Here is a 26157-nt window from a genome sequence, read left to right as displayed (position 1 = left end):
AATTAAACCTCCTCCCAATTAACCCCTGGACAGCAAGCTGCAACCAGACTGATGAGGAGCCAACAACCTCAAATATGTGCAAACAGGGAAAAGAAAAGATGCCGGTGCGCTAAGCTAGTCTCAGGCTCAAATAATACAAATGTATAATATGAGGCCTACCAAACAGTGTGAGCATGCTGCAAATACAGTGTGTTGGCTGTACAATGTATACAAAAAAACAAAATACTGTCTGCGCTTCTCACCCTAATAAAGTTGGCAACAAATATATAAACATAATATAAATGAGAGGTTTTGGTTATATGAATTGGCCAAAGCATAATTAAGCTCACCCGCCACGTCAAGGCACACTCTCAATAGGGTGAGATCCTACTCTCACCTCCTACATAGTGGGCACACAAAGCAGTTTATACTGCTACCAAAACCTTATTAATGTGTTGGGGGAGGTGCAATTAAACCTCCTCCCAATTAACCCCTGGACAGCAAGCTGCAACCAGACTGATGAGGAGCCAACAACCTCAAATATGTGCAAACAGGGAAAAGAAAAGATGCCGGTGCGCTAAGCTAGTCTCAGGCTCAAATAATACAAATGTATAATATGAGGCCTACCAAACAGTGTGAGCATGCTGCAAATACAGTGTGTTGGCTGTACAATGTATACAAAAAAACAAAATACTGTCTGCGCTTCTCACCCTAATAAAGTTGGCAACAAATATATAAACATAATATAAATGAGAGGTTTTGGTTATATGAATTGGCCAAAGCATAATTAAGCTCACCCGCCACGTCAAGGCACACTCTCAATAGGGTGAGATCCTACTCTCACCTCCTACATAGTGGGCACACAAAGCAGTTTATACTGCTACCAAAACCTTATTAATGTGTTGGGGGAGGTGCAATTAAACCTCCTCCCAATTAACCCCTGGACAGCAAGCTGCAACCAGACTGATGAGGAGCCAACAACCTCAAATATGTGCAAACAGGGAAAAGAAAAGATGCCGGTGCGCTAAGCTAGTCTCAGGCTCAAATAATACAAATGTATAATATGAGGCCTACCAAACAGTGTGAGCATGCTGCAAATACAGTGTGTTGGCTGTACAATGTATACAAAAAAACAAAATACTGTCTGCGCTTCTCACCCTAATAAAGTTGGCAACAAATATATAAACATAATATAAATGAGAGGTTTTGGTTATATGAATTGGCCAAAGCATAATTAAGCTCACCCGCCACGTCAAGGCACACTCTCAATAGGGTGAGATCCTACTCTCACCTCCTATTATGTAGGATATGTTTATATATTTGTTGCCAACTTTATTAGGGTGAGAAGCGCAGACAGTATTTTGTTTTTTTGTATACATTGTACAGCCAACACACTGTATTTGCAGCATGCTCACACTGTTTGGTAGGCCTCATATTATACATTTGTATTATTTGAGCCTGAGACTAGCTTAGCGCACCGGCATCTTTTCTTTTCCCTGTTTGCACATATTTGAGGTTGTTGGCTCCTCATCAGTCTGGTTGCAGCTTGCTGTCCAGGGGTTAATTGGGAGGAGGTTTAATTGCACCTCCCCCAACACATTAATAAGGTTTTGGTAGCAGTATAAACTGCTTTGTGTGCCCACTATGTAGGAGGTGAGAGTAGGATCTCACCCTATTGAGAGTGTGCCTTGACGTGGCGGGTGAGCTTAATTATGCTTTGGCCAATTCATATAACCAAAACCTCTCATTTATATTATGTTTATATATTTGTTGCCAACTTTATTAGGGTGAGAAGCGCAGACAGTATTTTGTTTTTTTATATCTATTAACCAGTCCACCAGTACATATCGATTGCAAACACTGGTGTGCGGGCAGGCGTCTGTTCAACAGCTCCTCCATGCTGCCACCTGTGGCTCTCCTGTCCCACTGCTGTTCACCAGACACTGAAGGTCAGTACCGACAGCTAGCAGTTTGCCTTGGGCCACCACATAACACATCTATTTATATATTATATTCCCGTCACTAGCACGTTGTGAGCTCGTTTCCCAACCTGGGTGGGTAAAAAAAAAAATAGAAATTTCCTACAATATAAATATAAAGTTGACCTTTATATTCCCAAACATAACGACGTCTCATTGACCTACGTATCCCCACAACATGGTGTCTTTTCATTTCATTTCAGACACTGTAGGCACCAGAAAAGGAATTGAAGTCACCTGGTTCTGCGCAGAAAGTGGTAAGTCGGTTTCTTGGAAGCACACAGGTTACTTTGCTTCTACCTGTCTCCTTTTTACAGTTGACTTCTACCTACCGTCCATACCTGCACGTTCCCACAGGGGCTCTAATACTCAACAATAGCAGTTATTAAACAATACACGGTGTTGAACTATTTTTAAATGAGCCAAAGTCACGTAGACCATTGTTTATTAACACAATGAAAGTTTTACATGATGATTTTGGGGAAAACTAAAAGAAATGATCTTTCTTGTATTAACCCAGATAATTTTCTCTTTCTTTCTTTCTTTCTTCTTCTGCGCCAGCTCAAAGCCCTCATCAGATAAAATATCTTCTTCCTATATGCATTGTTCCTAGCCAAAACAAAGCTACAGACATACTCGTTTGTTCTTCTGGTTTTTTTTTATATTTCTCACCCACGTCGCTAATGTTTACAAACGGTCATCTTCTCCATTGGAATTTGCCTTCGTTGGAACCCTACAGACTACCTCTTGCCCCATAAGGGATCCATCATCCTACTGTGTTTATTGGTTGTGAGGCTATTAATCCAGAGCAGACGGAGCTAATATGCTAAGGTCAGGACAGGGGTGATTGAGGGAGCCATTCATACTACGCTTGTGTGTGTTCCATCTCACCAGACATGTCTGCTCCCTTTTCAAACGGCCCATCAGTTTAATGGGCTGCATGAATTCTAATAGGCTTTCTGGGTCAAAAGTGTCAAAGCAAATATATTCACAGAGAAATAGCATCAAACATTTTGAGACTATGCTCTGTTAACTTGATAAAGTTCTTCCTGCAGATTGGTTTGCTATGGGCTAATACGGGTCCCAGCTGTACGCAGGGTGCCTTACTCACCATTTCTATATCGTCTGACACTTTTCAAGTCCCTATAGCGACATTCACTTGAAAGGGTAGCAATCATCTTCTTAGACGTTATACTTTTCAGTTTAGTTATAGAAATGGTTGGCTGTGTGCCTATAGCGTTTATGAAGGTTCTATAGGAGGTACTATAATATCCATTGTTATGCTACTGAATGTTTTAGGATACCTACAGTAATTCACAAAAGGTTAGGTAATGAAAACATTGATACCCGCTTGCTATTTTTACACGGAGAAGAGTTTAGCCTACTCATTTCTTCAAGCACACGAACGCAGACTAAGAAAAGAGAGAACCTTTCTAGTTTGCTACTTTGTTCTAGCCATTTCGGTTTACCCCACAGAGTATTGTAACCAAGAAAGTTTACTTTTCCTATCTAGTTCTAACATAAGCCAAGGAACCAGATATACTTGTCAGAGAACGACACAAGCTTTATTTTCTTTTACGTTTAGCGTCCGGTGGTTTTATTCTAGCTTTCAATTTAGATGTTTGTACTTGCCGATGCTATACAGACCTGCCTTTCCTTTTCTAGGTCAATAAGATAGCAGAGTATCTGAATTCCTCGTGGTCTTATCTCCTCAACCAAATATACCAAGATCCCGGAGAAAGCTCAAGGTGAAGTTGACAATAGAAAAGCTAAGCACCTGATGTCATAATGTAGATGATCTAATATACACTACAGGTATCCGTAGCAACAGCCCTTAACTCAGTTTGGTTGCTATATCTACCACGAATATTCAGTTATCTGTCTTCATAATCTTCCTTTTAGCGAGGTTGGGTTGGTGATAATGTTCTACTTTGGAAATGCTTTGAAACGGGTTCTGCTTTTTTAGTTTAAATTCTGGACACCATGTGGATTTATGAAGTAATCCTGGGAACCTAGAATGTAACGAACGCCATAAAAGACCCTCTCGTGAGGAGGTCCTATAGTTTTCAGGACTTTGCTTCTGAACAACACGTAACTGAAGCCACCGGCAATGCCCTGCAATGAAAGATATGCCAACGGCAGACCGGGGGAATGCTCCCAGCCATGTTTCCACTTGACAAGCTTAACTTTCTTATCGAGAAATATTAGTGGTATTGGCTGTGATAACTCTCCGATGGAATTTTAAATTTGCACAAAGTATAACAATCGTATTGGATGAGGTAGCAGCCGAAAGAGGCAATGCTGCTTCATCCTTTTCAGGTTACAAGATCACAGAGTAGTCCTAAATATACGTTATGTGTCTTTCATATGTTAAGTTTTATAGCCAGCGAGCGGCCGCCTTAATTACATACTGACTTGAAGACGTTATGGCCAGCGATACTGATTTAAGATCTGTCCATGTTTTGATTGGCTACAAACACCAAAAAGTCAACTGGAATTCGTCTTTTGTTTAAAGCATCTTTATTGCCTCTTTTGTTTCTCTAAGGTTATCGTTTGCAGCTTTTCCGAAAACATAAGAACATTACTGCTAATTTCAACACCAGAATGAAGGACCGGTGCGGAGTAGATCTTTGAACAATGTATATACTCGCGTTAAATGAAATGTGAACTTCAGCCGTAAACACAGATGCCGTGGTAGGACCTTCAGCATTCGATTCTTTCAAGATGTTTGGTCTACTTCAGATTTAAGCTAAACAAGACATCTATTTTAAGGCTTACATTGAATTGTGTACAGTTTTGGGACACGCAGCTTTTCTGAATTTAGTTTTATATTTGTTCTAATTATAGGATGATTTGTTATTGAAAAATGATCTGCTGTGCTTACGATACACAACGTATACGAGATCCTTTGCCTTATTTTGTGCTGATGCTGAATCTCCATTAGTGCCGGTCTTTTATATATATATATATATATATATCCATATGTTTAATGCAATCCTGGTCTTTTATTAAATCTGACATTTTTATAACCATGTTCAACCAACCAATTTTGAAACTTACCATTGGGACCGACAAAATTATAACAAACATGCCCCTGTTTGTTAAAGGGGTGCTATCACAGGTGATCTTTTTTGGTGGCATAGCTGTGCAGGCAGTAGGGGACCCAGTGTTTGCCTGGCTAGCTAGTGTTATGTGAAGTATTCCACGTGAGTCTTTGGTTCTTGGTTCCTTCTGCGTACACAGGCTGCGATTTCTTCAGTCTTCTCTGATCTCCAACGTCCTCCAGCTGGTCTACTCATCTATTGAGGGTCTGATGTGAGATACCGCTTGCACATATATGTGTGTTGGAGAAATTAAGGATGTGTTCGGGGGTCTTTTTGGCAACCTACTACTTCATAGCTGAGGTCTCTAAGCCATGTGTGGCCGTTTTATTTATGCTTTATCACTGAAGTCTTCTGAGCTCCAGGAAGCTTTCAGGTTGCAAAAAGAAGACAGGGAGGGCTAAAGGGAACAAGAAGTCAAAACCATTGAAAATGGTTGAAGATAAAGCATTAAGACGGTATTACTTACATACTTCAGGCTTTATTTAAAAATAAGAACTGGTCAGGGTGGGCGGAAGTTCCCCTTTAGATATAGATTGTTACATATGCATACCCCCCCCAAAAAAAAAGCCGTTTTTAAAGTGACTTTAATACAATTTCTGACTGCAAGCTATAAGAAGAGGCGAACAGAAGTATATCACATCGACCTGGCCCTATTTTTATTCTGAAACAAATTACAAAGATCCGCGTGCTGGAAGATGCTTCAACTTGCTTTCTTGTAGACTTAGAGCAAATCTGAACCACTTAAACATACCATGAATCTTTATACACAATGCGAAAAGGTTATTTCGCTCTACCTTGACCCATGTTGCGTATAGGGAGGACTTCCCTAATGTGTAATTTAGACAACCTAATGTAATGTTAGTGATATCCTTACTTGCTAGATTTTTAGACCAGTAAAGCATGAAGGTGATCACAGAGGAGCAAAAGACATTTTGACTGGTACACAGGAGATTCCTGGTTCAGGAAAGGACATGTTTTACTGCCAAGTCATGCAGAAGGATCACATTCCCGCAAAGAAATACAGATTATGTAAGATGAGTAAATGTTCACAGCGAGTTTGATACAAAAATAAACCTGGTGATGCGGTAAATGCACAGAGCGTATATGGATCCTGTAGCAGATTTCACGTTCGGAAGGGCCTGTCCAACTTACACATGTCAAATACAATTAAAATCTACATTTCTGCAGTGTCTGGACAAGTTAGCGTAAACCAGACCCAGGTCGACCTACAGATAACGAGGGGAAGAAGAGATTGCTCTGAATTATGATGGCGTGACATTGCTGGTGGCCTATGGCTGTATCGTCTCTATGATGAACCTGTCCTGTCAGTTCTGTGCTTCTGTTCACTGATCCGGGTGCACTGTCCTTATTTAAACATGTTAGACTGTATATACCATTCTCTGCTCTATGCAATGTTTATTTTCCATAGTCTGATTAAAAAGCATCCCAAATTTACAGTTTATGATCTTCACTTTGGTTGAACTCTGCTTGTCACATTAAGTATTATCCAATACATAACATCCAAAGTTCTGGTTGCAGTTGTTGCTGAACTAGAAGAGGGCATTCAGTGCCTTCAGACCCAAGTCTTCACTATATTGCTGGTTGTCAAGTTGGTTCCTCTGCAGAGAATGTCAAACTTCTTGGCTGGAAGCATAGCTTTAAAGAAATGCAAGCCGTAGCAGAAGGTTGCCAGGCTCTACCTTCTCAACTGGATGTCCTCAATCCTTCTTGTTGTCCTCCTGAACTCATCATCATTCACTAGAGGCTTGGTTTGTTAGGTCCCTTGTCAGGGTCTCCACAAACATTCTTGAGAAGCCACAAAATATCTTCAACTGCTGTGTTTTACAGAGAACATCGAAGGAACATTTACCGCCAAAGATTTTTGGGTAATTCTAAGACCCAGATAAGCAATGGTGCAAGAAGGAACATACAGCTTGCTTCTTCTGGAAGTGGACCATAATCCCTGTGATCTTGGCAAAAAACTGTATTTTAACAGAAGACCTCTTTCGAGCGAGGCTTTTAAAAGTAGCCCACTAGTCTCTTTATTAACCCTTTGTTAGTATTCAGTAGCAATTATGAAATACAAAGTAGTGGCTGCTTTAGAAAAAAAAAAAGCAAAGTAAAACAAGTTTGTCCCGTGAGACTGTTATTATAAACCGATAGCATTCCTCCAACCGCTAATTGGTAGATGTGTCCATGAAGCTGAGCACGTAGTGTGATAACGTAGCTCAAACATTTGTGGGTAACATTTTGTACCTAAGCCAAGTGCAATTACATGAAAACGCGTAAGACAATTAAGCGCCGTTCACAGAAAACACATTTAAATAATTTCGAGTCTTTTGTTCATTAACGAGACATTGTTTTTACATTAGTGTTTTAAAAATCTTTACTAGTAGTTGATTTTCGTAATCAATGTTTTTGAAGCCATAAGCCAAACCGTAGCACTTGGGGAAGCACCAAACCATGGCGTTACTTGTAACAAGCATTATTTAAATTATACATTTTGATACATAAATATGGAAAACCGATTACTAACTTTGGAAGAACTTTTTTTTGTGTAATGTCACATTATTTCCAGTCTTGCATTTTTTAATACTAATTCAAAACCATTTTTTTTCATCATAATCAAAGGTCTCTATTAAAAAAAAACAACCCGAAGACATAATAAAATCTCCATATTATTGTCCAAATATACATATCTCTAAAGTTGCCCCCCTCCCAAAACAACAACAAAAAAAAAAACTTACTGAAGAGTGGTCAAAGGACTAACTGAAGAAGCTATGGCTTCATGTTTTTAAGTCTGATGTCACGTTCCTGTTCAAACAGTCGATAATCTACTCTTTCCAGGAAAGCTTTCCTCTCGATGTACCTGCAGAATTGTAAATACAGGGATAGAAAGGCAAATGTTTTATAAAGCAGGTAAAAATGTTGTGCTGCCGCATCGCGTATTTGAACTTTGGGCTAAATGTAAGAATACAAAATGCTATTAGATGATCACAAGATCATCAACATTGGGGTTTGCAATAATTTAAGGCTCTTTATTGAAGTATCTGTTACCCGATAATGTGAAAAATCGAGTGTTTTAAAACTTCCATATATCTTTTGTATTCATATCTTAACAGCATATTTTTATAGCAGATGTTGTAACATTCTTTTAAGGTGCTTCTCCCTCTCCTACTGCAGGTTTTCTGTATCAACTAAAAATGTACTTATTTAGGGGAAAAAAAATCAACTGAAATAAGCAGCCAGCGGTGGGCGAGGTGCATGCTGGGAAACATCTCAGCGGCAGAGACAGGAAATTAGTATGATTTTACAGATATCTTTAAAAAACTGCCATATGGGGTGTTAAGATGTTCTATGCACTGTTGATTAATGTCTAGGTTTTTTTAGCAAGTTAGCTTCGTTTAATGACATGTTATTATCACAGAGCTCCCCGATTGGCATACAAATTAGACCAAAAGCTCCTGTTATCTTTGGCTGCTTGGTTCTAGAATCTCGGCGTTACAGTGAAGTATTTTCTGTGACACTCTGAACATCGCTGGGACTGAATAAGTTAAATGCTGACCTTCAGCGGCATGTGAATAATTGAGAGAATTTGCAGGGCTTGAAGCATTTGGGCTGGTTACATAACAGAAGCCGGTGCCAGAAGAGCAGGAATAAGCTCCCCTCCAGGACACAAGAAGCCAGTGAGTTCAAGAGCGTGCTGAGTCAGGCCAGCCTTGGCACCAGGCGCCCAGATCTACTCAACAGAGGAGGAACGCCAGCTGCTAACGCGGCAGAATGATGGGCCGGGGCAGGAATCCCGGGCCGGGGCAGGAATCCCGGGCCGGGGCAGGAATCCCGGGCCGGGGCAGGTGCAGCCGCCTCCTGGCCACACTTAACACTGGCCACTTGGTTTGCGTTGGCAGAATAACGGGGGTGATCTCTGTGCCGCATCACGATATAGACTGCGATAAAATGAAATGACCACTGCTTCGGCCTGACGACGCACTCTCACGTGTGTGTCAAAACACCATTTTGCTACTGTTAGCCAACTCTTTACTTTGGTTGCCGCCATGTTTAACCAACAAATTTAGCACCTGATTTTAGATCTTTTATATCGGACAGATGTAAAACTGAGAAGAGACGTAGGCTATGCCTTTATGGGGGACTTCGTGAATTACTCCCATACAGAGCAGATGTTGGAGAGCTCAGCCGACACCAGGCTCAACGCTCCAAATACTCAAAGCCCTGCTGCGGTGGCGGTGTTGGCTGAGATACGTAACCCTGGCGCTCACAATACAGTTTAATACCAGAATATGTTATGATTGCCCGATTATTCTATGATAATTAGGTGCGAAGGGCTGCAGTAATCACTTTGGATCAGCCTGTGCCGCGTTTACAATGCACAGCAGAACATAATTTCATGAATAAACCAAGACATTATGCTTTGGAATTCCAAACTACTGTGAATTTGTAAAAACCAAAAGCATCAGTAAACTGCGGACACCAAGAGTTTATCCGCTGTTTAGACAGTGTACATATCTGCAGAATATGTTGGTGCTATACAAAGCAGTAACTACATGTGTACGCTGAATTCAATAATGATATATATAGTCGCACGGTCGAGCTGAAGCAAGAATAAGTTGTTAAAGATAATACCTTTAAGGGCTAACGAAGGTATATGTCTCAAGAGCTTGTAATCTACTATACTTCAATTAGGCAAAGGATGCATCATCTTTATGAGCACGGCAGAATATCACGTTTTAGAGAGAAACGGAGAATTGTAAAAATATGAATGCTGGATAATTTTAGTACCTCCACTGTTGCTGGAAACATCTCTAGGGGGCCCTTTCTTAAATCCGCTCTTCTTATAAAGATTTCAATTAAGATTAAAGGGTTTCTTTCCCACACTACTGATTGCAAAACCTATTACTAATAACACATTATTACTTTAAAACGGCAGGATAGAAATGAGGATGCCCACAGAGAGATGACACATATGTGGGTGTTACTACAAAAAAAACAAAACACATTACTATAGGAAATGTCAATGTTTCAAAAACACGGAAAAAATGACTACTGCACTTTATGGTAATACCCTTTTCTTTAGGATGAGCTTTTCAGAGCTTCAACCGACACAGGTCATGCTACTCTAAGCCATTTCCCTGGCCCCATAATTGTTGTGCTTTGGTCAGTCTCTGTATAACTCTGTATAAAAGCATTTGAGACCTCCTTCTTAGGTGTCTGTAGCTCATTAAACATATTGTTCAGACAGTAACAGGTCCACGGCTAAGGCATAATGAAACCCAGCTGCTTATCACGGTCTTACCCGTTTTTGCCTCTGTTGTGGATGGCCAGCTCCTCGGATATGCCCTCCTGCTCTTTGAACGTGTCCCAGTCCAGCTTGGATTTCTCCAGCGTGCTCATCTTCTGTTTCTTGGACCCTAGTTTTCCCAGAATGCTGCTCATACCACCCGGCCTCTTCACCCTGCAAGTAAGAAGGTGGCACAATAAGATAGATACTAGAAAACCTGCTATTTAAGGGAGAAATAACCCAAATCAATCAGGGGTCACACAACAGTTATTAAACAATGTAAGGGAATGAGGCCCATGTGAAGATCAACATAGACCTCAAGCATGCGTAGGACTCTCCTAAAATGTTTCACACAATGATACAGAATACACATATGCATCATCATATTGTAAACTACACGAGTTTAACCTTTTTACAGCCCAACTTTATGAGATGGTATTGTTTTACGATCATTTTGAGTTCTAAATGGAACAATAACTTAAAAAAGAAAATAGTAGTCCGAATTATCAGAGGAACCAGATGTTTGACTCAGACTAAGGAGGGTCTGGACAAAACTGGGTGACTATCAGGGTGGGAGACTTTCTCCAGAGGAGCTCAGATTTGTTGACAGTTCCCATGAGATTATGGCCTCCGTGATGACATAATAGTGAAGTTTCACATGCTGTCATAACACAGGCTAAAAATATGTATTTTGTGCACCTATAGAGACTCATTAGATACCTACTGTGGTTTGCCACAAACTGATACTTGACCACCCTGCCATAAACATAGAGCCTTACCAGTTTATTCTGTTACTGGGCTACTGATCTAATGTGCTTGTCTTTCCTGCTCTAATGAGCCTTTGGTCTCGTCTCAGATTCAGGAGCCACACGCCTATCAGTCTTTGGTCTCATCTTATATTCAGGCGCCACACGCCTATCAGTCTTTTGTCTCATCTTATATTCAGGAGCCACACGCCTATCAGTCTTTGGTCTCATCTTATATTCAGGAGCCACACGCCTATCAGTCTTTTGTCTCATCTTATATTCAGGAGCCACACGCCTATCAGTCTTTTGTCTCATCTTATATTCAGGAGCCACACGCATGTTTAAACTGCCTCCCCGTATCACTCTTTTTCACCCGCTCAGTAAACGTCTGACTACAATCTGATCATTGCTTGCCGTGTCCCACTGTCCACTTCCCTTCGGATCCTCTGTGACCCTTACTAGCAAAAGTTTCCTGCTTTTGCTCTGAACAACAAAAGTCTGATGAAGGCACTCATCGATCCACACCAGCGAGAATCAAAACTGCATTTTCTGCAGAAATTAAAGCGATAGAAAAAGGGAAAACAAAATGACCTCAAGCAAAGGGATAGCAGAAAAAGCTGAACGTGCTGGCACAAAGAAGAGAATAGCATTATGGGAGGAGGGAGCTATTTACATTATCTTCGTTAAACTGGATTGTTATATGCTTAATAAACTTTCAGGAAGGCTTTATCTGCACGACATTCATTTTGTTGTAAGTATCATTTTCACAAAATGCTAAACACAGGAAAATTGTAATAATTACGTTGTTTCAAAGCATGTATCATGTTTGGGGCAGGATGTATAAAGTATGAGGATTACTAAGGCTACTTTTAACCGATACCAGATAGAAAGGTGTGCCTTTATACCAAGAATGGTTCAGCTGCTGTAGCGGCACACAGGTATTCACAGCATGCCCCCTTATGCTAAGCAGGACTGCGTCTATAGACACGAAAGAGCGATACAAAAGGGTGATGAGTCTGCCGAGGCAGAAAACCGATATTTAAGACTTTGCTTTAGGATAGTTCCTTGGAAATCCACATGCAGTGGCGCGTCTCATCTGCTTTCACCTCTGCTGATGTGTCATTTCAGGCAAGCTTTAGCAAAATGCAATGAATGATAATGAGAGCCTTTTCCCTGCAATGCAACACTACACTGCCCTCGTTAATACCCCTCAATTCTACTCGCCCTTGATCCACATTGGAAAATAACATTTTTATTGTCGCAGTCGAATGCCATTATAGCGGATGTAATCATATTATTTTTCCAGAGGAGGAAAATAGAAAATTAAATAAAAGACATTCTGCAGACCAATTCATGGCTGTTGAACATTATATTAAAATTTATTTCAACAAGACATTATTATACACGTTATTAAAGTGTAGTTACTATATTGTATTGTAAGACATGGAGGTCAAGAAAATGTGTGCTAATATGCTGATACGTAGTCATGTGTATATAAGAGCTAGTCCCTAGTACACTAGTCATGCATTGGTTTTGGCTACCTGCCTTTCATGTACAATCCTGGAATGAGACATGGGTTTTAACATCACAGGCTACACATACACATCCAGCACATTGAGGCCAAAACATGGTCATGGGTGCAGAACAATCTTTTCTATGATAGCATCTGTTCTAGATGATGAATTATAACAGAAGGACGACAACTTTGTGAAGCACGACAGACCAATTCACCGCATCAAGAACGGAGGACAACATATTCTGAAACTATTGGTATTTAGAAATGTCATGTGTGAAAATAATGCTTCAAACTGAATATCTTCATTCTGTAGCAGGCTGTGGACAGAGGGCTCTGTGGAGCCCAGAAAACGCCTTCTGGCTGAAGCTGGACGGTATAGGTTTTCTGATATGGACACTTAAAGGAAGAGCCAAGCGGGCTACTTTGAGTACTACAAGTACTACCCTGCACAAGGGCTGGCCAATTGTCATATATGATGATCTATGATAGATGTGCATTATAGGAGTTGCAGTTGCACATTAGCTAAGGAACTACTTCAGGTTTCGTCAGGTTGGACAAAAGATTGATGTGTGGGTTATAAAAAAAATGAATGTGTGAAATAGGATATCATGCTGTTTTGGGATTAAAAGCAATAAAAAGACGGCTCAAGTCAAGAGTGAAAGAGAGCTGCACCACGCCGTTAGCTCTGCAGAGTCTGGGCACACGCTGCTGAATGTGTACTGTAAGTGGCCTTGAAGAGGTGCCAGCAAAGGACCTACTGCGACAGATCCACCAAACATCAGCTAATACATTATCTGCAAATGGCAAACAATATTTCCCGGTACTTCTCCATACAAAAAAAAAATCACCTTAAATACAGATAAATCTGGGGCTTTACTATCTTGATGCAGATATCACATCACATACAGTGTGGACCAACATACCCAAGTGACAGGCAGTATAAAAACTGTATCATATATGCTATTTTAAGTACACTATATGGACAAAAGTATTGGGACACCTGACCGTTACACCTACGGGGACTTTTATAACATTGCATTCTAAATACATAGTCATTTATATGAAGCTGGTCCTTTGCAGGTATAACAGCTTCCACTCTTCTGGGAAGGCTTTCCATAAGATTTTGGGGAGATTCTGTGGGAATTTTTGCCCATTCATCCAGCAGAACATTTGTGAGGTGAGGCACTGATGTTGGATGAGAAGGCCTGGCTTGCAATCTCCGTTCCAGTTCATCCCAAAGTTCTTTGATGGGGTTGAGGTCAGGGCTCTGTGCGGCCGGTCAGGTTCTTCCACACCAAACTCATCCAACCATGTCTTTATGGTGGTCTGCATGACTCCTTAAGTAATATTCAATGTAAGATACATCCCAGAGCCACCGACACTAAAATTTTAAGACTAAAAATATTCTGTAAAATATTCTTTACAGAACCCGTAAAGGATTTTGCACCCTAGGCTGCTGCCTCGATTTGATCGGCTCGCCCTACAACTTTGATTTTCCTCTTGGAGCAGAACTTATGTTTAAATCCAGTGCGAAATGTGCACCCAAGAGCAATTACCTGCTGGTCCTGACTAGATTACAGCAAGGAACCCATGATATCAGCAGAGTGCAGGCAGTAGCATCTATCATGGACACCCTGCACCAGTGCGTTGTATGGATGGACAAATATACAATAATCTCACAGCAAGAAACACAGCGTGCCGTAGGAAAGGTGTGCCAAGTATAGCTACAGGGGAAGCATTTAAACAAACAAAAGAACATGAACACAACGCCTGCAGTTTTCATCCACATTTTGATGAAGTTCAGTTTTAGTTGCAATGTCCTGTTAATTGTTGAAACGTATCTGTGCCTGAACACAGAGGGGACTATTCACTAAGTCCTGGGTTGACCTCAGACTAGATAATTGCGTCGCATCTTCACAAACCAGCCTTGCTAACACAGCTCTTGGAAACGAAACAATTGCATGTGAGCAGTTTACAGCCGGAACCGGCCATGCTAATGATGTTTCTGTGACCCCGGCATCCGAGGCAATTTCAATGACAATCACAGAGCTGGATCTGAAAAGGTCACATCTGTTATGCACACACCGCTCTCCATCTGAATGAGACAGAACAAGCTATGCAAAGGAATCGCCTAAACATGTAAAGTAATACTAAAAAAAAGTACAGTGCAATCTAACAGACCAAGGTCATAAGGGTTTTAGTTGCTCTTTGTATAAAAATAATATTTTGAAGAAAGAGCTTGCTGCTGGTGGAGTTCATCTCTCCTCTCCATCGACTCGTTAGGAGAAAGCAGCAGCGCCGGGTTCACAATAACGAAAGGGCAAAATAAACTTGAATTCTGGGTAAGATTTAAAATACGCAAACAGAATACAAAAGTGAGGGCCTCTGCTTCCTGGGGATGATCTCGCAGGCATTAGACATTTCTTTGGTGACGTACGAGGGACTGATTGCCGGACCGGCCTGGCTTTCTTCATCGTGTGCGGACATGAAGCCAACAGGGTGTGTATGGAAAAGAGTGTTCTGGATCTTACATGGAACATCTGGTGGCCCTGTAATTGGATGCGGTAATTAATGCCGCTGGTACGTACAATAATTAGAGGCCTTGGGTTACTGAGGCTCTTACAAATGTAATTTGTTTAAATGGGTTTTTTTTGTTTTGTTTTTTTACTGCTTAGACACTGATGGAGTTTACTTAAGAAAAGACTTAACAGGGCAGCGAACACTAAAAAGTTGTATGGATTCAAAAGAATTAACCATTCACTCCATTTTGGAGGAAAAGGGGGTGTGGAAGACATTGTGCGCCACAACCTTAAGATCATTTCAGTAACTTATTCAAAATACAATAAAATATGTATATTTATAATATCATACCAGTGACGATATAGTAATCATAAGGGCAAAATATAATATTTAACCTTAAACCATACACCGGTCCAGTTTCCACTTACAAGGAAAATATACATGGCATAGTAAGAAGCCATTAGATTTCCATGCAAGGAGAATAAGCCACTTTGTCATGATTTTTTTAAGCCATCATTACACCTGTTGGTGGACCAGGTCCTGAGGAGAAGTTAAGAGAAGTGAAGGAGTCTAGGACAAGGAAAGTTTCTCCAGCTCCGGTATGCCACGGCAAAAAAATAAAAGGCCAAACCTTCAGACCAACATATCTTTGAAACAAATATAGACTAAATACACAAACGTGCAGAAGTATACATGCCGGACAGACCCAATTTATTTTAGTCTTAACAAAAAAAACCTTTTTTATTATGCACTCAACGTAAAAATATGAAGGCAGGAACTAAAATCTTATTGCTGCTGTATTCCCACCATGTCTGCGAGGGTCCCTCACCACCCTGCCACCTGAACCGGCCAGAAAATCAGCTTTGGGTGGGACTTCACTCCAGAAGAAGTCACTAATTGAGTGGGACTTCTAAGACAAAACCCACAAAGAGGGCACCGTCAACCAGATCCTCGAGACAACCACCTGGTTTAATATGGATGTCTTGTAGGCTCTGCACAGGAAGTTATAAAAAAAAAAAGGAAGGTATATGTTGCAAAACTAAAATACCTCTGGCATCAAGAAAGATTTTAACGCAGGCATGAAACAATTTGTGGTGCGATGCTAGTAACAGGATCCATCAACAATTCTCATACGTATGAATCATCTAATAACATGTTGCACGCCTCAAAACCTTTTCCCCACAGTTGTAAAACATTTTCAGAGCTACCAAATTACTAATTAGGGTACAATGCTCAAAAAAAAAAAACCATTATATCTGCATATATCCAGCCGTTTTCACCCAAAGGGTACTATTCAATAAGAAAAGGAAAAAACAGGATTTGCAAGTCGGCCAATTAAGCCACTTACCTGGAATGAATTGACTACGATACAAAAACTGTTTTAATATAATCTCACAGAGGGAACAAAATCGTGTTGGACAATTCCCAAAGTCGAGCAGTCGAGATGTCCCCTCCTGGTTCCTAAACGGTTAAACTACATACATATACTACTTATTGTTACCATTTTTCTCTGACATGCTATTAAGACAACCGCATTAGCGCTGGTGACTGCAGCCCCATACATATTCTCGGGTAAATTGTAGGTTTTCTACCACACAGGTTGTTTAGGCTTTCACTGCAAGTTATGCCTTTTTGAGTGAACTACAATATTTCACCATAGACGGATCTAGGGCTGCAACTAACGATTATTTTCATAATCGATTAGTTGGCCGATCATTTTTTCGATTAATCGAATAAAAAAAAAAGAATGTAAATTTTTCATTTATTTAAAATAATTTAATAAACAAATGTTAAATACAAACAGCAGAATAAAAAAAACTTTGATAAAATGCATTTCTTGTCTTTATTTCCCAACCTGCCCCCACAATTGATGCGCATTTGAGCCCAGGCTTGCCACGCTGCATCCCCGACATGCCACGCTGCCTCCCACATATACCACTCCATGCTGCCTCCCATATATACCACTCCACGCTGCCTCCCATATATACCACACTGCCTCCCACATATGTCACTGTGCCTGATATGCCTTATACCCCCTGATACACCACTCCATCCTCCCCAGACATGCCACACTGCCCTCCCCACATATACCATTCCACTCTACCCCCACATATGCCACTGTGGCCCCAGATATGCCTTATACACCCTGATACACCACTCCGTCCTCCCCAGACATGCCACGCTGCCCTCCCCACATATGCCTTATATACTGTATATGCCTTATACCCCCAGATATGTCACTCCATCCTCCCCAGATATGCCTTATACCCCCCAGATATCTCATAGTCCCCTCATAGAGTCACAGACTCGTTCACAGCACACTGACACCATACTTTTATAAATAAGCACTGGGTTAATCTTCACTGCCCCCAGGATTTAGATTCCCTTTAGTCTGCCCCCCTTTATCTCTAACACCCCATTAACCATAACTGCCCCTAAATTAACCCTAAACACCCCATTAACCATAGCTGCCCCTAAATTAACCCTAAACACCCTATTAACCATAACTTCCCCTAAACATCCCATTAACCATAGCTGCCATTAAACACCCCATTAACCATAGCTGCCCCTAAACACCCCATTAACCATAACTGCCCCTAAATTAACCCTAAACACCCCATTAACCATAACTGCCCCTAAATTAACCCCCACCTCCCCTAACTTTCAGTAGCCCAAATATTAATTGTATACTTACAGTTAGATGAGTGTCACAGCCGTGTGGTTCTGGCCTTCTGGGAGAAGGAAGGGGCGGGGCCAGTTGTCACGGTGATTACAGGGAGGGACTGGTAAGTAGGAGCTGCTGCTGTGAGTCAGACTAAACTATTATATAATGAGGGGTGTTTTTCAGAGCGTTTGCTCTGAAAAAACCCTCATTTTATAATCAATAAAAATCGATTCAACTAATCGATAATGAAATTCATTGGCAACGATTTTCATTATCGATTATTATCGATTAGTTGTTGCAGCCCTAGACGGATCACTGGGGGCATGTGTACTCACCCCGAGCCCGTCAGTGCAGTGACTCTGGAGGGCATTGGATTTGGTGCCTGCTGGACAACGTTCTCCTGCTGCTTCAAGAATTCTTTGGCTTCCTTAGATGAGACGTCCACTTCTTTTGTAACCCTAGACATGGAGGGGAAAAAAACCCAAAACATATTACCTATTTAACAACTGGAACAACAAAGGTCCATCAAGCTCAACATTTATTACAACACATTGGCTGAGCTATAAAGGTGGTTATGAAGGGAGCTTTCTGCCCCGAGAATAGGAAAGCCTCATTGTGGAGAACTTGTTATCCACAGTTAAATCCTCCTATTAGTAAAATGCTAAATGCCAACATCTGCTGGTTCACAGCCAACACCAGCATGAGAAGACAAAGTGATCAAAGCCTGCACTGAGTTAAGGGGACTCGAGAGATAAAAGCTGCGATATGCATCTCAATGTCATGGGGATTAGAGCAGCCGCTGCTACACTCATGGAGAAACAGAGCAATACCCCTGGAACCGCCAGCATGTAAAATATTTAGCCGGCCTGAGACTCCCTGAAGTGTGGAAGGAGAGACGGCAGACGCCTCTGCTGGTAGCGACATGCAGCAAAGGCTCTGGAACGAACGTTTATCGATTTGCCTTTAGTGCATCACATCACTGTTAAGTCTGTAGAATTTTCCCTAGGGGTGTAAACCACGCAGGAGTTCAGCCATCAGACATCACTAGCTTTCATGTGGGCTGGAACGGCTTGCTTTTTTCGGGATCAGGGCATTTTTCTGCTACAAATCTTTCCAAGTCTGGGAATTTCCCCGTAATAAGCAGAGAGAAGGAGACCGGTTCGCATTTCCTTAACCTATTTTCTATCGGGGACTATGGATGTGCATTTAATTGGCCACTTATGAGCTGTACCAGAAGACTGCCTGTTCTTAAGAAAGGAATAAATTGGTCACGCAGTTTGCAGACAGCTGTGTACTCAGTAATGTGGATGCGTTCATGTCACACAGATTCACTAAGCCATGGTGCCACCATGTGGTTACAAAAAGTCATAAAGACATACTAGAGAGATTATTACTCTGACTTCTGGCTCTACAAGGATAACCAAGAGAGTATGAGCTCCTAAAGAAATGTAAGGAGCAAATTCCCTACATATAGAGATGATTTCTTTAAATTAAGAGTTCTGCTGTTCGATCTGTTCTGCTCCATTGGACCTCAGTATTATAACAACACATTAGAAGCATCATTTTTAGTTTATAAAAATAATTTTGGTTTCTGCTCTGTTCACATTTTTTTCAGAAGATGCATCATTTTAGGCTAATCTATACATGCTAACAACCCCCCAAAAAATCAAGGGTTCGTTAGACAATTATTGCTTTCGAAATGTAATTAGAAAATCTACATACAGTACACATTTAAACATGTATACACATTAAAAAGACAAGATAGTAATAATAAAAATGCCAAGGATTGCCTGGCTTTTACTTACTTTACTTCTTCTCCTGCAAAATCAAACACTTTGGTGATCGTCACTTTTGTGTCTTCTTTCTGTTTGCTCGTTTCCGCATCGTGAGCCGCAGACTTGTTGGATTCCTTCGGTTTTTCTGTTGAGGTCTAAGAAAAGATTAAGAAAAACAATTACAACAAATTAACAAATACAGACACAATTAATGTAGTTTATATGTGAAAAAAGCAATGCAGAACTTGTATTATAAAATTCCAAGTATATAGTGGTCTATCCAAATTATAAGCAAGAGTCTGTTAGCCTATTTAATGTATACTGATCCTTGCAGCTCTTGGCCACACACAACCTTTACGGATTTGTCTCCTGTATCAATAGGATTCCTTGTACCTGTAATCAGGACAATCTACTCCAAACACCCCTGTGAAACAATGTTTCTGGAGCCACCAAGGTAGGTAGTCTTATTCAGAGATTATGTTTACTACCTGAATGAAAAGCAAGTATCTCATTACAGTAGCAATTACTCAAAGTGGGCTTCCTGTTCTAAGTATCTATTCTTTTTTGTTTGTTTGTATGTTTGTTTTTTAATTCAGTCGAGATCCATGATTGTAAATGACAAACAGATTGTGCTGAGGGCCCTAGAGTGTTCAGATGGGAAGTCCTGGAAAATAAGTATATAGGTGAAAGGAGTCAAGTGAATTAACAGTACCTGAATTGAAGTGGGGGCAGTTGTAGGAGATTGGATCTTGGGTTTTTCACCAACATCAGAAAGGAAACTTGACCAGAGATCATCTTCCTTCTTCTTTTTTGCCTCCTCGTCTTTAATTGTCTTCACTTCTGAGAACCCATCAGTCTGTTCTTCCTCAGAACTGTGTGCACCTCCTTTGTCTGCTTCAAGTTTCTCCTCTGAGTTCAAGACAAGAACTCCTTTCTTCCGTTTCCTTGGAGAGCAAAACATGGATCATAAATGACAGCACAGAAAAGCCACCTACACTACGTCTGAGTTATCTTGCCTTTCATGCTGGATAGTCATACCCTGAACCCTAATATCTTTAACTCAATTGCTTTAGTAACCCGCTGAAAGGCTACAGCATTGACCCTCCAATCTGATCTAGCATGAGTCAGCAGCATATAGATATTATTAACATACTGGCTACTCCTGAATCCACAAGGAGAACATTTGTGGCATTTTGATTTGATGAAACAATTCAAAAAGGATTATAAATTCACAAACATTTTGGTAGAAATGGAAGATCTCAGAAATTGAGGGTTATACAGTTCCAAACAGATTATATAAACTATTTTTATTTTGTTTCTGGATATAGTTACATTTGTAAAAAGAAATAAACAATGACGTTTTAAACATTAGTAGCATATTATTGGATAGTCCTTCCTTCAGCAAACATAGCAAAAGATCCCCAAATATTTGACAATACATTAGGGGTTGGTATTTTTGACATTGTGAATTACTATTTTCTAACTGTTCTATGCAATTTATAATGCTTTTTTTTTAATAATCTTGAATTTAAATTAATTCCAATTTATTCATAAAACCATACCTTGCTGAGATACTCTTGCCCTTTTTCTTCTTGGTTTCGTCTTTGGGTAACTTTTTCGATCCTTCCTCTTCTTCATCGCTCTCTTTCACCAGTTCATTGACATCATCTTCACTGTATTCCCCTCCTTCAATTGGGGAGGGAAAAAAAAAAAAAGTTCATTTTTAAAATGTTAAAAAAAAGGAGAATTGAAATAACCAAATAAACTCGGCAGAATTTGGAGTAATGTTTGGGGGTAACCAATAAATTACATTCCATAAATTGTGTCTATTATGTAATATGCGTGGTAAATATTTTTAAGAAGCTGAAAATTCTATTGTTTATCATATAATACACATTTCTAAAGAGATTCTAAACATAATTTTGTTGATAATTACTTGCCGATTCCATGATTTCGAGTTAGTTTGTGACAAATCTGAATAATCAAATCTGAACAGATGAGATTATTGTTATTCCTCCTGGGCAACCCTGGGATAAACCCAAGGGGAAAACGGTGCCAACACAGGTATTCTCGCAGTTTTGAAAAAAAGATGATTTTTACTGTGAATGCTAAAGGGCGGCAACAGATTCCATAGCACTGCTACAATAGAACATTAAAATTGATCATATGGACATGTGACATAGAGACATGGAGATGAGGGAAGGGCAATGTCCTCATGAGCTTACAATCTATTAGGAGGACGAAGGGGAATGAAACGTAAGATGAGGGGCTGCTTTGGGTGATGAATGATTTGATCGTAGAGAGGAAAGGGAGGATAAATCGGTGGTGTGGAGATCTTACAGATAAGGAGGACAGATGGTTTAGAAGGTGGGTTTTTGGGAGCGTTTATAGTAAGCAGGAGAATGTCTGACGTAGAGCAGAATACTGGACGTGCGAGTGGGAAGAAGGGGTTACAGTTAGAGAGGGGGATACTTGTGTACAGAAGAGCCATACATTTCCAAGAAACTTCCAGAAAGAAATAGCAACATATCCGACCATAACCGTCCACAGGTTCCCAAACCGTGCACGCTGTCAGACTAGACTGTAAGCTCTTCAGACCACAACCTCTCTCCTGTTCACCTTTTTCATAGGTTCCTAAACTGTGCACTCACTCAGATTAGACTGTAAGCTCTTTAACCCACTATCTCCTTTCCTATAAAATCACAATAGTTTATCGCAATGTGCTATGCGAATGAATTATGCTTCAACATGTTTGACAGAACAGGCTGCTGAGGAGAATACAACAATATTCGAGCGCTAAAGGTAATAAGCAATGGGGACCGGCCACCTTCTAAGGATGGCACACATGACGTAATTTCTAACCGTACAGCAAATACGCCGGACATGCTTACCGGAGGGCACGTAATCCTCATCCGCAGATGAAGAATAATCTTCGGAGTCACAGTCAGACATGGAGAAAACCCAACGGAACACAGACTCCTCACAAACCTCGGTTCGGGATAATACTACGCATGCGTAACGAAAGACAACAAATGGGCAGGCGCGGAAACTATGCCTAACGCGCATGCTTCATGTACGGAAGCCTCAGTGGGTCATGAGAGGTGTTTTAGCCTTACGCAAAAAAAAATGTTTTTAGAAACTTTTGCGATAATGTATTGTGATATTCACTAGAATCGAATCTTTTCATTTTTATTGTTCCAACCAGAAAATAAAGTGACATAAATACAACACAATCTAAGCAACTGGTGTACCGACGTGTGGACGCATGCGCACTAGTGTGCTTTGAACCACGGGATCAAAATATTAGTGATGGTTCTACGGAGGGGTTGAAAGGCTTTGATTGGCTGCTGTACTACAGGCATTTGTGGAAGCCAATCGCTGCTTGGTTTCCGTTTCTTGACCACCGCCTTTTCGGCTCGCCGATTGGCTATCGTTTGTGCAGGTCTCTCTGATGTGGCTGCGGGTGGAAGAGTGAGTGGACTCGGGGAAGTTGTGTTAGGAAAGTCTGAGGAGGCGTTGCGGCCTGCGAGGCTGTGGATGGCGGAAATATGGACAGCGGCAGAGGAGGAGGGCTGGGCAGCGACACTGGGCTCCTGCAGCAGATCCTAAGGTTGCGACTGGTGCCTCGGGTTGCGAATGAGACGATATGTCCCAGCACCACCGCTCTATGCGCCTTCCCGGGTGAGACACTCGTCAAGCCGTCAGACTTACAGCAGCACTCTAATAAGTCGCTTACCGAACACCCCAATAATATGACCATCTTCATCCACCATAGTGGCCCCAAGCGTGAGGCTGTGGGGCCATGGCAATTAACCCTTGCTTGTCAGGTTCATGCAGTTTCTCTTAACATGATGACGTATTAGAGACCCCCTGTCATATGATCTGTCAAAGCTTTTGGGTTTAACCCTATAGCAACCTTACTACAAAAGGGGCATGGCCCCCTATTCTACACAAATAGCATTATATACGTTTGTACGCTTGAGGACTCTCGATCTAACGTATAGATCCGTCAGACCCTTAGAATTTATGGATTGTAAGAAGCGTAAACTGTTGGCGCCGTATAAAGAATAATATTTAACGTGATATATAAATAATAATTAGTTTTCACTTGTTACAGTTGTTTAGAAGCCGCCCATAAATCACTGTAATGTTATTCTGTCTTTAATTGTATTATGTGATATAATATGTGATAATCTATAATATGTGATAATATAAAATGATTATTTACTAGTGTTATTTGAAACTGTACACGGCAACGCTTTGGGTTTCAGTAAATCAGACCGTGTTGCCAAACCCTGTACAGCCTGTGGCCCCTAAGTTGTAAAATGCAGACAAATGGCAAATTATATTTATATAGCGCCAGCAGGTTCCGTAGCGCTGTGCGTGGTACAGGTAGCCGTAGAGATGACTTTGTTCTTGGGAGAGACGATTGACAGGTCCGTATGCAGGTCTCACTGATTTTATGTGTGTTGCAGAGATGTGGTATGGCGTGTTCCTATGGGCGCTGGTCTCTTCCCTTTTCTTTCACATACCAGCTGGCCTGCTTGCCCTGTTTACCCTCAGACGCCACAAGTACGGAAGGTTTGTTTCGGTGGGAATCTTTCTGATGGGCATAATCGGACCAATATCTGCTGGGATTTTAACAAGTAAGTACTGGTTACCGTTATATTTGCTGCCAAAGGGTCTGCTGGTCCATTGCAGACTAAAGGACATTATTGCTTTCTTTGTGCTAATTGTCTTCTTCAGCCAAGTGTGGAGCAAATACAGGACCATGGTGGTATACTGCAGCTTCTCCTAAGGGAAGTTTATTCCATAAGAGTGTAGAACACTTATGAAAGTGCATATACCTATTAGGTACTTCTACCTTAATAGGCATTCTTCATAAACAAGATCTGTCACGGAGGACGGTGACTTCCAATGAACACAAGATGTTCAACTGATCGGCTAATGTGATCTTAGGAGAAACTAAAAACAAAAGCAAGGCTTCACAACCAAACTTTCACAACCTGTGATCTAAATGCTTCCCAAACTTTCCATAGGGATGGACAATAAAAAATAAAATAATAATAATAATTAAGAATGCTGTTATGAATATAAACATGTAAACAATATTTAGCCAGCGTGTCAATCCAGATCTACACCATAGTGGGGATTAACACCTTGGTACCTTTGATATTGACTTGTTCTCGGTCACATGGGGAGAGAATGTACCACGCGTAGACCGTTTGTAATTCTAAATATCGCTCTCGTGTTTAGCACCTTCTAACGCGTTGTTCAACAAACCCTTTTTTTTTGCTCTTCTCAACAGGTGCCGCCATAGCTGGAGTCTACAGAGCAGCCGCCAAGGAAATGATTCCCTTTGAAGCTCTCGTGCTAGGTGTGGGCCAGACTTTCTGCGTCCTCATCGTTTCGTTTTTAAGGATTTTAGCTACTTTGTAGCCCCGCTAGACAGACCCTGCCTGGAATTTCACGTTAAGCGTAACCGGAATTTTTCCCGTACTCAACAGCCATGGTCATGATATTCTGGAATGTAGAAGGGCCTTCAGATCTCCTCAGAACCACACAACATTCATCCAGAGATTGGATGGAAACCACACAAAACGCAAACTCCACAGCCCAAAATTCATTGAATTGCGTTGCGCAGGCTTCAAGTCCTTATGCAGCTCTACGGCCGGCTCTCCTTGCAGTTGTCTCCAGGCCTGGATTAATGAGCGCCGCTTTACCGCACTTGGAGATAGAGATAAAGCAGTAGATGTGAAAATACTTCTGTCTCTGGATCCAAACTCCCATGGTTTCACATATATTTTAAAGTATGGATTAAAATGTTACTAACCTAGTTGGTATCTAACATATTTTTTTTTTGTGAAAGGAAACGGGCACTTTTATTCATTTTATGCTTTTTTAAATCTTTTTTTTTTTCTTTTCTTTTAGCTGTTCAACTTGTAAATGATTCCGTTCTTTTGCATCTGACTTTGTAATGATAATACTGGAAATGCATTTTTTCTAATTATAGATTGTTGCCTTTGTGTAAGAATTGCAAGGCATGTGCTGATGTTGCTTTTGGGACATTGCCAGTATCCCGTAACCGTTCATCCCTCCCTCAATTCTGAAATTATTAAAATGTCTGATTACGCCTTTAAAAAAAAAAAAAAAGGAGGTGCGACAGGCCAACAGATGAGGGGTTTTCTTGTTGAAGAGTTACCATTGGCTTGTACCCACCTTGCACAAATGAAATATAGCTTCCAAGCTTTACTGTGGCCTGTTGCATAGCCTCTAACCTTTGGTGAATGCAACCTCTATCATTCTCAGCAGCTGGCTTACCAAAGATGATGGAAGACATGGTCCGCTTTAGGGTGGTGGGTCTCTCGACCATCACGTGAAAGGGTCATCTTCACATTACACAGACGCAAAGCATTCACCGATGGCAATTTTACCTCTGCTGGCTTGTAGAAGGACTCCATGGTCTCAGCCGATGTTCATCGAAGACATGTTCTCACAATTTTTCATTTTTTTTATTCTGCCTATGCATCTTATAGGAAGCATTTGGTTATGTGCAATCTTTATCGTCAACACTTTA

At 40.9% G+C, this 26157-nt stretch overlaps 2 protein-coding genes across 2 annotated transcripts; one reads left to right on the top strand and one right to left on the bottom strand.

Annotated features, from left to right (window-relative positions):
- Positions 1–1802: 1802 nt before the first annotated feature.
- CFDP1 (craniofacial development protein 1) lies at positions 1803–22647 on the bottom strand. The gene is made up of 8 exons (XM_053448756.1): positions 22472–22647; positions 21143–21266; positions 20293–20524; positions 19611–19735; positions 18141–18263; positions 10374–10532; positions 7810–7931; positions 1803–2029 (listed from the first exon to the last, which is right to left on the bottom strand). Exons 1-7 carry the CDS (start codon positions 22644–22646, stop codon positions 7841–7843), a joined length of 1029 nt encoding a protein of 342 aa, XP_053304731.1. The 5' UTR covers position 22647; the 3' UTR covers positions 1803–2029; positions 7810–7840.
- A 348-nt stretch (positions 22648–22995) lies between these two features.
- TMEM170A (transmembrane protein 170A) lies at positions 22996–25620 on the top strand. The gene is made up of 3 exons (XM_053448828.1): positions 22996–23261; positions 24056–24226; positions 24889–25620. The coding sequence occupies exons 1-3, from the start codon at positions 23129–23131 to the stop codon at positions 25017–25019; spliced, it is 435 nt and encodes a 144-aa protein (XP_053304803.1). The 5' UTR covers positions 22996–23128; the 3' UTR covers positions 25020–25620.
- Positions 25621–26157: the final 537 nt, after the last annotated feature.

The sequence above is a fragment of the Spea bombifrons genome, chromosome 10 (assembly GCF_027358695.1).
Source record: "Spea bombifrons isolate aSpeBom1 chromosome 10, aSpeBom1.2.pri, whole genome shotgun sequence".
NCBI lineage: Eukaryota > Metazoa > Chordata > Amphibia > Anura > Pelobatidae > Spea > Spea bombifrons.
Note: the sequence above shows the minus strand (reverse complement) of the source record. Positions and strands in the feature narration are given on the sequence as shown.

What these genes read in the sequence shown, in the direction of transcription:
- CFDP1 (XM_053448756.1), bottom strand. Translation starts at nt 22,646, where the DNA reads ATGCGCGTTAGGCATAGTTTCCGCGCCTGCCCATTTGTTGTCTTTCGT. An exon ending in GGCAAGAGTATCTCAGCAAG is followed by an intron (nt 20,525 to 21,142) that starts GTATGGTTTTAT and finishes TTGCTCTCCAAG; the next exon opens with GAAACGGAAGAAAGGAGTTC. An exon ending in CACAACAGAGGCAAAAACGG is followed by an intron (nt 7,932 to 10,373) that starts GTAAGACCGTGA and finishes ACAATTCTGCAG; the next exon opens with GTACATCGAGAGGAAAGCTT.
- TMEM170A (XM_053448828.1), top strand. Translation starts at nt 23,129, where the DNA reads ATGGACAGCGGCAGAGGAGGAGGGCTGGGCAGCGACACTGGGCTCCTG. An exon ending in CGCTCTATGCGCCTTCCCGG is followed by an intron (nt 23,262 to 24,055) that starts GTGAGACACTCG and finishes TGTGTGTTGCAG; the next exon opens with AGATGTGGTATGGCGTGTTC. An exon ending in ATCTGCTGGGATTTTAACAA is followed by an intron (nt 24,227 to 24,888) that starts GTAAGTACTGGT and finishes TCTTCTCAACAG; the next exon opens with GTGCCGCCATAGCTGGAGTC.